This window comes from Semicossyphus pulcher, unplaced genomic scaffold, assembly GCF_022749685.1.
Source record: "Semicossyphus pulcher isolate SPU_LCO1_2020_fin unplaced genomic scaffold, fSemPul1.0.p SCAF_6, whole genome shotgun sequence".
Classification (NCBI taxonomy): Eukaryota; Metazoa; Chordata; class Actinopteri; order Labriformes; family Labridae; genus Semicossyphus; species Semicossyphus pulcher.
Genome location: NW_027211737.1, coordinates 25450083 through 25460385, shown reverse-complemented (window position 1 = coordinate 25460385; position 10303 = coordinate 25450083). Strand labels below are relative to the sequence as shown.

General features: G+C 42.8%; 1 protein-coding gene across 1 annotated transcript; it reads left to right on the top strand.

Annotated features, from left to right (window-relative positions):
- Positions 1-600: 600 nt before the first annotated feature.
- rflna (refilin A) lies at positions 601-9951 on the top strand. Its single transcript, XM_069683050.1, has 4 exons — positions 601-803; positions 926-1289; positions 6425-6534; positions 6666-9951. The coding sequence occupies exons 2-4, from the start codon at positions 1071-1073 to the stop codon at positions 6997-6999; spliced, it is 663 nt and encodes a 220-aa protein (XP_069539151.1). The 5' UTR covers positions 601-803; positions 926-1070; the 3' UTR covers positions 7000-9951.
- Positions 9952-10303: the final 352 nt, after the last annotated feature.

Genomic DNA, 10303 nt, shown 5'->3' with positions numbered 1-10303 from the left:
GTTTTAAATGTTTTTAGCTCCAGTCAATCAGAGTCATGTGCATGTGAACACATTCTCAAAGACTGGAAATGTAAAGTTTGTCCTGTATTTGGCGCTAGAGACAAAGGTAGAATCATGGGGTCATTCATTTTTTTAAAAAGTGTATAATTTTCAAGGCAAATAAAATTGAATATGAAGAAACAGTTAACAATGAGAGACTAGAGTTTATCACTGCTAACAGCTAATTATATGTATAATAACTGTTGTTTGTGAATTGTTGCATCTGAATTAAGTTGTAGCTTAATTTGTATATTTCATTATATGCACATATGAACTCTTCCAGCAGGTAGGGCTTTGAGTAACTTGCTCAAAGGCTGTTCAGCAGTGAGTAGTGAGAACAGCAGGAGCGGGGAGGACGTGCACGCCGCTGTCGGTTGTACATGGAAGTGATCCAGATCCTGAGGGCTGGACTGGATCCAGGTGCAAAAAAAGAAAAAGCCTGGCAGGATCATTAGGAGGGAGCTCTCCACTGGAGAGCGCGCACACACACAGAGAGACACACAGACACACACTCAGAAACACACTGACACACAGTCAGAGCAGAGCAGAGCAGAGAGGAGCTCTCTCCAGATCGGTGCCAGACGCACGGTCGACTTTTGTTTTTACGCGACTTGTTCAACTGTTTGTTTTTTGTTATATTTAATTGGAAGAATTGATAATTCACTTTGGTGTCGAGTTTGGAGGTTGTTTAACTTTTTTTTCTGATTTTCATGCCTATTTGGAATATCTGTGGGGATTAAAGTTGGATACTTCACGACGCGCAGGTAGGGTAACATTTGGATAAATAAAGATTATAATTGGTATTACTCAGTTGAGTTTTGTCCACAGTGTTTGGGCAATGATGAAGCGCATATATCTGATTGTGTTACCTCTTCTATGTTTGCAGAAGTAATCTAAAAAGCTCTCCCAGGATTGTTTCTGTTCGACGCAGGAGCGCGCAGCAGCAGCAGCTCGGAGCGCTTCAGGAGAAAGAGAGACTTGTCAGAGCGACTTCGTCTGGGGTGTTTTTACTGTATTGAGCCGTCCCAGAAATGGTGGGGCACCTACATTTACAAGCGATGGATGATAGCCTGAAAGGAAAGAACCGGGAAGGGCTGCTCGACAGCCCGGATTCGGGGTTGCCCCCCAGTCCCAGTCCGCCCTTCTGCTCCCTCTCCCCGGGTCTGATCGAGTCGCGCTCCGGCAGCTGCACGACGCCCGTCGAAAGCCATCATGGATTTTATAAAAAGGAGAGCAGAGAAGGCAAACTGGTAAGAAACACATGGCTGGATTTATTCTGTGATTTGAAACAATTTGGTGATGTGAAAGCGGTGATTCGGCTCTGCTTTGTGTCCTGAATAATTCTGCATTCAGTCACTTCTTTGACACAGAGAATTAAAGGATAGAAAGACTTACAATAATGACGCTGCTGTGAGAGAGACTGAAAATCTGAGAGCAGTTTAGAGTTTGGCCAGAAACAGAATTCACTTCAGTCCCACTCAAACATCTGGTAGCTCTCTCTCTCTCTCTCTCTCTCTCTCTCTCTCTCTCTAAATTCCTCTCCTGCAAACCTCAGATGTTGCACTTGTGCTAAAGATGCCACAGCCCCTTAATAAAGTATAAAAAAATCACTCTGAGGCACCAGCTGGGCACATGGTGTCATAAAGGTCAGTGGGTTGATTAGGCCTAGTTGGGTTTCCAAGCTGGGGTCCAGGGACTCCCGGGGGTCCTTGCCAGGATTCCCGGCCCCCCTGAAGGCAAAATATTCACAGTTGTTAGCAGCATGTATCTGAGTGATGGTGCATAAACATGACTGCTGCGATCAGGTGGAGGCCTGTGTTGGATTATGTGGCCTGTCATAAAGAAGTTCAGGTCAGGCTTCTTCTCTAAGGGCTTTCATGTCGGCCATGTTGATTAGAGGCCGAGGAGCCTCAGTGAAGTTATAATAAGCAGTGAGGCAGACTTTTAGCTCCTTATGACCTTAAAATAGTCCATCAGGTTTGTGTCCTCTGCTGAAAACGTTTCCAAAGAACAGGAAGGATCAGTGCTTCCCAAACTCTCTGGCCCTCTAAAGTGTCCACTGGCAACCCTTCTCCAAAGCTTGTGTATGTTTCTGTTAGGTCAGTAAATTACCTAAAGAGAAATATTATTAGTTATGTATCAGAAATATATTTACCTATTATTTTTCTTTTTTATCATTTGGCATCAACTCTTTTTGAAATAAAACCCCTCATGAGGGTCCCAGTATCCAAGTTGTAAACCAACACTATATATGAAACAATTCTGTATTTATAATTGTGACTTTGGTGCCACTACTGTAAGATGAACATGTGTGCAGATGTCTCACAGTCCTCTGGTGTCTGGCCTGTGTTTATAAGTGCTTTGAGCTCTGCTGCTTGATGGCCCCCATGTGTCTCACCCAGTTCGCCAAAGTCACAAATTAAAAGGTGTTGAAATAAAGTCGCCAGAAGCGGAGAGAATAATTGAAAGTTTGTAAATGATGCTCGAAATGACTGATGAAAATACATCAGTGTGTGGAAGCCGGGTCCTTCTGGATTTATTAGTGCTTAGTCTGTTTAGATGTGTCAGCTGTAGAAACAAAGTAGAAAAAAGCCCCTCTGCAATATTCAATTAAAGTCGTCCCTGTTAATCGCCTCACATTTGGAAGGTTCCTGGTTCGAATCCTGCTTCGGACGTAGTGGGCCTTTCTGTGTGGAGTTTGCACATTCTCCTCCGTGCATGCGTGGGCTCCCTCCGGGTACTCTGGCTTCCTCCCACAGTCCAAAGGCATGCTCGTTAGGTTCATTGGTGACTCTTAAATAGTGTGAGGTTGTCTGTCTCTATGTGTCAGCCCTGTGATTGACTGGCAACCTGTCCAGGGTGTAACCCCGCCTCCCGCCCAATGACAGTGGGGATAGGCTCCAGCCCCCCTGCGACCCTGAACCGGATAAGCGGTGTAGATAAAGGATGGATGGATGTCAGATTTGTTTGTACTCTAGCTCTATTCTAGCTCATGTTCCACTCTGGAAATGGCCAATGGTCATACGCAACAGTGTTTAATATGTTTAAATGTACTTTTATTATCATTTTGCGTACAATGATTTTTTATTTCTTGAATTATTTACCTGAAAATCTTTATATTGGAATAATTGGAAGCCCGTAATAATGCAAGCAACATGTACAAGAGCTGTCTTTGAATGAACAACTCACATGGAACATCCCAAGCCAACATAAGTGCTTATGTAGCTGAAAACAGACGCGATACTTTACATAATAGAATATATTCCATGGAAGATGATTGATGTCACGTCCCTCTTTCCTGATTTGTGTGGCACATGACATAACACGGCTCATTTGAGTGAAAATAATTTCCAGGTCGCTCCCTGTTTCAGAGCCTTCAGAACATGTCCGCGCAGGTCGGGGTGGCTTTTAAAGTGTCTGAGGGAGGCCTCAGAAATGCAGCGCTGCATCCTGGGAGTTGCGTGACATTTGGTGCGCTGAAGCCCGAGACAGAAAAAGAGAGAAGTCCTCTAATCCTCTCGGAGGTTCAGATGAGTGGGACTGCCCTGTTTGTGGTTTCTCCTTTTAAAGATCCGTCCTGATAGAGGCTTGTGTTTCTAATCCCTTCTCTGTGTGTGGAAAGAATCAGACTTTCCATCAGAAATTTCCGCAGGTTGTTTGGGTACATGCGGGACGTGAGGGTAAACATGTGCTGTTTTTTTTTGTTTTTTTCCAATTCTATTTCTGTGTTGTTTTTGTATGCCACCTAAGAACAATCCTCAGCTTCTATTTCGGGGTGCGGGGGGGCTTGTTAGAGCGGCTGCAGGACGTTGCATAAGTGCGTGATGACCTCTCACTTCTAAATTAAACGTGGATAAACGCTCAGACAGTGTGTCTGTTTTCAAACATGGGTCAAATTTATGCAGTTGCAAGATATTTAATCATACACTTGCACGTCTTAACAGTTGATTGAATAACAGTTGGGACTGGGTGTATGAAAAATATGAGAGTGGTCGTGTAATCGTTTGGTTTTCTGAGCTGTTTAAGGTCGTGTACTGTTGAAGGATAGCGGTCAAGTGTCGGTGGATTAGACAGAAGGACCAACAGGAGGACGGATCTCATGACTTTGTCTAATTCTGCCTCTCTCTGTGTGATACTGATGCTCCCACATTAACGTCCTCACAAACTCAGGATGTAAAATAAGAGGCCTCGCTTCACACATACAGCGAGCAGTTGGAGATGTTGTGTTTGAGTTGGCGTGTGTCCGCCGCTCTGCATTGTGCGTCGTGTGGGTTTCTCAGCTGCAGAGTTTTTTCCTGGGCAGAAATGTGCTTCCAGTGGGATTTAAAATTTGTGTGCACGCTGGGGGGATCCACCGCGTGGAGGTGACCTGCCTGCAATTCACGAGTGTTTGCTTTGCACAAGTTGCCAGAACACACCGTGGAGAAATACCCGGGATGCTCTCCATGCCGGAGCACAGAGGACAGACAATCACACGCTCGTACAGTTCTTTCAGGTCATAGCAGCAGAAAAAAAAACCAGCCTGTAGATGAAGTGTTTAAGTCCTGCGTGGGGAAACTAGCAGCTGTAGCATGTAGATAGTGTGTGTCGGTGATCGCAGGCTGTAGGTAAGACGAGCTGCCGTGCCCTTGGCCTGTTCTTGCTCGTCCCCTGTAGTGGCATGTGCGCTCAACTGCGGCCAAACCACAGCATGTGACAGCCTCCTGTGTGAAATGTGAGAGCTGTGGTCGGGCTGCCATTTGATTCAGAGTCGGTCAGTGTTTGGAGGTGCACATGCGAGGAAAAGAGAAAATAACAGGCTTGTGTCACTGTGTATGACAGGATCTGTGTTTCTGATTGGTGCAGCTCTGATTGTGGACCATTAGAGGTCAAGGGTCAGTACTAAAACAGACCTGCTACATACAGCTTTGTTATGTACAGATATCAACTTGTGTCGTACACAGGCTCTGAATAAAGCCCATACAATCCCATGAATTCATGCAACAATCAACTACAGTAGTCAGTAGTAATCCAAAATCCCCCCTTGGGCTTTAGGGTGCTCTGCTACAGGGTCAGACATGTACATTACCTATGTCGGAAAAAAATAGGATTTTAAATGTGTTAACAATGCAGCTTTTTAGAAGAGATCTTAGAAGAGCATTTAGCACCTTTTTTATTCAGTTTCATTCAGCTAAATCCCCTTTGTGTTTAGATAAAATGTACATAATGAATTGGCTTAAACATCTGCCAAAAATGACCTTTCCTCTGTATGGCTGCTTTAAGTGTGAGAGGTAACGTTTCTAATTGGAAGAAAAAAAATAAAAAATTGCACCTTTTTCCATTATTTGTTATGAATATAAAAAGGACTAATTGAGGTCGTTTAAGGGCCAGAGTCAGCCCGAAGGCCACCAAATGAATAGGTCTCCTATAGACCAAACCATCAAGGGATTAAACAAGAAAATGAGCATCAGAGGAATTAAGTGTTACAAGAATGATTAACTACAGTGGGACCTTTGGTGAAACTCAGGGCAGAGAAGCAAATAGATTTGTTTGTTTTGGTTCCAGAAGTGTTTTATGCGTGTGTGTGTGTGTGTGTGCGTGTGTGTGTGTGTGTGTGTGTGTGTGTGTGTGTGTGTGTGTGTGTGTGTGAAAGTGAAAGTGGCCGAGATGTGTGAAACGGATCTGTTGAGGGAAGCAGGTGAAGTAATGACAGCGGTCAGGTTAGACGAGTGAGAGAGAAGTTCTCAAACATGCATGCTTCATAATTTTAACCCATAAAAATCAGTCTTTGTGACACATAAGTGACCTCTGACCCCCCTGTGAGGCTGGCAGGTAAAAAGATAATCTTCCAATATCAGAGAGTTAACATTTTCTAACAGCATCATCTCCTCTCAGCCTGCCTACCAGCTGCTGGAGAGACTCATATTTTAAAGTGTGTTTTATATGTATTTAACTACAGTAGGCCCAACATCTGTGAGTCCACACACACACACACACACAGACACAGAGGCTGTCAGGGTCACACTTCTCCAGCCGGCCTGAGCTGCGGGGAAAGCTTGAGTGAGAGAGATTTACCACCAACACTTCATGAACTGGACCCACACAGTGTAATTATGTGAATTAAAATGGAAGTGTTGCCCCCACTACTGTGTTTCTTGTCCCACTGTTGTTGTAGTAAAGTCCGTGTTAGTTCTCGTGAGGGGCGGATCAAGGAGCGTGTTTTCCTGGAGAGGGTGGGGATGATGTGTTTTTAATTTGTGTTGCTGGCTCTGCTCAAACCCCCAAACACGCTGGCACTTTTTAACTGGAATTCCTTGAATGGACACGTTGGCAGGATGCTTACAAACATTTCGGCGGCTCTTAGAGGTTTTTGTGAGATTGTGATTCTTTTGTTTCCTCTGCACAGCTGCCCTACCTGCTCCTGAACTCGACGGGGACGGACCCAAAGACCCGCATGCACCCCGTGTTCTTCGGAGAAAGCATCGAGGTGAACCCCAAACCGGAGCAGGAGATCAAGTAAGGGAACTCTGACACATAAAACACAAGCAATCTGGAGCTCATTTTGAGTAATATTCTTTTGTCAACACTGCCACCTAGTGGTCAGCTTTAGAAGTGATTCTAAAGAGCCGTCACCTTCTCCTTTCCAGGTGCAGCTCAGCGGTTAAGTACGACTCCGACAAGCATTACCAGGACCAGGTGTACTGCGCCCCCATCCCCACACCCACCTCCTTCAGCGAGACAGTGGTGGCGGTGCGAGACTGCACCTGGAGGAGCTACAAGTCCCAGGTGTACCTGGAGCCGCGGCAGAAGCCCATCAGCTACAGAAGCACCACCATCATCTACCCCAAACACGCCAAGAACACTTACCGCACCACGCTCAACTACAACGCCACGGGGTCTCGCCGCTGGTTCGTCTCCACGGTGCAGCTGCAGTCCAGCGAGGATACGAGTCCCTGCATCATCTACACAGAGGACCTGTAGGACCCCGGACCGGGTGGAGGACTTCCTTGTCTTCATCTTGCTTTGTTTGTGGAGGACGAGGAACTTTGAAAGGCCCGTATTGAAAGGGAAATACTTTGAGTTAAACCTGATGCTACGTTCATCATGGAGGAAACTCTGGGAACCCTTTAGTGATTCTTCACAGTGTATTTAGACTTTCTACGGATGCAGTCTTTAAAAAGGGAGGTGGTCTCTGGCAGTTTAAAGCTGAACATCAATGGTTAATGTCTTATTTAACACAAGAGCTGACAAATTGGTGGCCTTATGTCTCCTTCAGGTTGGACTGTGACCCCAGTGAGGGTATCGATCAGATTGTCTGTGCAGTCAAGATGACACGTGTCGAGGACTTTATCCGAGTCACACCAATGCAAAGCTTCTAATGTGGCTTTATTGCACTTGTTTTCTGTATATCAGCAGTCCCTCTCAGTGGACTTGGAATTGCAGGGGGGGATTTCAGTGCTGCATGTGAAAAATTGGACCAAAGAAAGTTTGAACAGTTCATGTCTTTGTAACAACTCCACAAACCGAGACAGATCATTTACTTTTGTTTTGATTAACTCATTAAATCAGCAGCTTTTCTTGTAGGATCAAGCATTTAATTCAGACAAAATGCACATGCCAGAGTGGGCTCTAGAAATAAAACTGTATTCAATCAAAAGGAGGAGGACAGCACCATAAACAACATAAGATTGCTTTGAGAATATAAATAAAAAGGAGATGTTAAAAGCCTTGGTTTCGAATCTAAAGGTTGCGTGTGATTAGAGGATCTATTGGCAGAAACAGAATATAATAGTTTTAATTCACGTCTAATCACTTGGAGATAAGAATAGTTGTGTTTCTAGAGACCTTAAAGAAGCCTTGTTATTATTATTGGTTTTAATTCCAGTGTAACTTAATATGAGTTAAGGGTCTCAGAGGAGAGCTGAAGAGCAGCAGAGCAACAATCGATAAGTTTAAAAACATCTTCAGTCATTATTTATTAAGATTTAAACACTTAAAAAATCATAAAATCAGTTGTTGGACTACTTCATCTGTAGTAACAAGATGATTGGGGACTTAGCTTGTTTGCCTTTTTTTTGTTTTTCATCTTTTAATCTGCTTTGGTTCCAGTTGGTGGAGTTTTTTAACACATAAAAGTGCCAAAACATCAGACAATCATGTGGAAGTGTCTAACAATGTGTAACACTTAAGTAGTGCAGTGACCCGCAGTCGTCTAAACTATTTCAAACTACTCTTGTCTGGATGGCTAACTGCAACTAGCAATCAACGTAACACTGTTTCATTGCCTCTCAAATCAGGCTAACACTCTGGATTAAGTTGCACCAGCTCTTTGTAAATCAATTACTTAGTTTAAGTATGTGAAGTAACTGTTAGTTTCTAATTAACTAACTAGTAGTTTATGCTGGAAACTGTTTGCTAGCTAACAGCTGTCCCATCAAAAGCGTCATTGTAGCATCACAATTTGTAGCATTTTTCCCCACAAATAAGAGTCTAAAGGTAAAAAAATATACATGCAAATGCACTATAAACATTTTGTATATGTACTTAACTAATACTTTATTTAGTTTATAAGTGTGTACATGGAGACATTTGGTGTTCAAGAGATATCAAATTAAGCTAACCTTGCTAACAGTATTCGGTCATTTTGTCTGACATTATCAGCAAAGACAACAAAGACTTTCTTAATTTGAGGCAAGCTGTTGTGAGATTTTATTTAACTCTTCTTAAGTGTCAGGAAAATGTGTTTCAACCATTTGAGATATTAACTCTCTAATTTTTCACTCTGAACAGTTCTTATATTAGCAAGCTAACATTAGCTTTGTCAGTTGGTTGAGTCTATGTAGCTAACAGTTACACCTGGCAGTTATTAGCGGCACATAGGCTATTTAATTTATTTAGCAGACACTTTGTTGTTAAATTACAAAAAGCTGGTGCAACTGGACGTTTCGGGTTGTGTTCAGGTATCAACAATTGTCATATTGGGCTGTTTCTGATGCAATAAATTACCAACATGTACAAAGAGAAGCAGTGAAACCAGATATCCCTGCTGAAGATGTAAAATAGATTTTTATTGAGCGTTTCACAACTTTTTGTGTCCGTCTTATATGCACTCACCGGCCACATCGTTAGGTACACCTACAATTTAACCTTAGTGACAAAGACGACAAAAAATTAACTTTTATAGGCTTTGTAGAAGCAGAATTCAAAGCAGAGCTGTCGCATTAGATTGTGGAGGTGAACCTAATGAAGTGGCTGGTGATATACAGTATGTATATATAAGAAGTAAGATTATTGAACATGGCAAATATTGAAACTTCAGACCTCAAATTGTCTTAGGTATCGGTTTTATTTTATTGCAAACATGTTTTCCCAACTTTCAGTTGAGGTCTTGAGCTTGCGGTCTTGTTATTTTCATAGTTTGTAAAATACAATCCGGGTAAGTGTAAAGGTAGGAGAGACGTGGAGGGCACAAAGATGAGGTGGTGCATCAGTGCTGTAAGATGGTACTGTGTTTTAATGAGGGAACAGTAAGTAGATACACTACGAGCAAGACAGAAGTCACATCTGCTCTTATAAAGACAAATTATAGATGATTTAAGAAAATGAAGTCGACTTTTTATACCAAAACAGTTTGGTTCTTGGGGAGATGATGGAGTTATGTCATGTGATGAGGGTCTGTGAGATGTGAGAGAGATGAGGGAAAGTTGGTGGGTGGTGTTTAATACGTCGGAGGTTTTATGTGAGATACTTGTGTTTCCGAACACTTGATTTTGTTACTGTAAAATATTTTCCTGTTGTATATGTGGCATCGAGGCACTTCATAATTCTCTTTATATTTTTGTACGTCAATCGTTGTTCCTGTTCTGATCAAAGGAAATAATTTAAAAAGATGTATATCCTAATTGAATAAAAAAAGAAACTCCCAAACCATAACTCTGTTGTGTTGAGTGCTTCTGTTGCTAAGTTTTATTTTCCTGGTAAGCTTATTTTAAATCCTCTGGAAAAGGGACAGAGGAAGTTGTCCAGACACTGGACACACAATTTGGTCAGTTCCTGGGATTCAATTCAAGACAAAGTTAGGATTTATGACTGGCCTTAATACTCTGGAGAATCTACTGCTACACAATTGAAACACCTGATCAGCAAGTTCAGTTCACATGCAGTCAGGAGAAACCACCGTCTCTACAGTACTGTAGGATTTTCATCTAAGGTTGCAGCCCAAAGACTCCTCCACATGACCCCATGGTCATAAACAGCAGGCTTTCAGGTCTCACAAGGATCCCTG

Excerpts from the sequence above, each read along its gene's own strand:
- rflna (XM_069683050.1), top strand. The coding sequence starts at position 1,071 with ATGGTGGGGCACCTACATTTACAAGCGATGGATGATAGCCTGAAAGGA. Across the intron at positions 1,290-6,424 it reads AGAGCAGAGAAGGCAAACTG|CTGCCCTACCTGCTCCTGAA; the intron begins GTAAGAAACACA and ends TCCTCTGCACAG. Across the intron at positions 6,535-6,665 it reads AAACCGGAGCAGGAGATCAA|GTGCAGCTCAGCGGTTAAGT; the intron begins GTAAGGGAACTC and ends TCTCCTTTCCAG.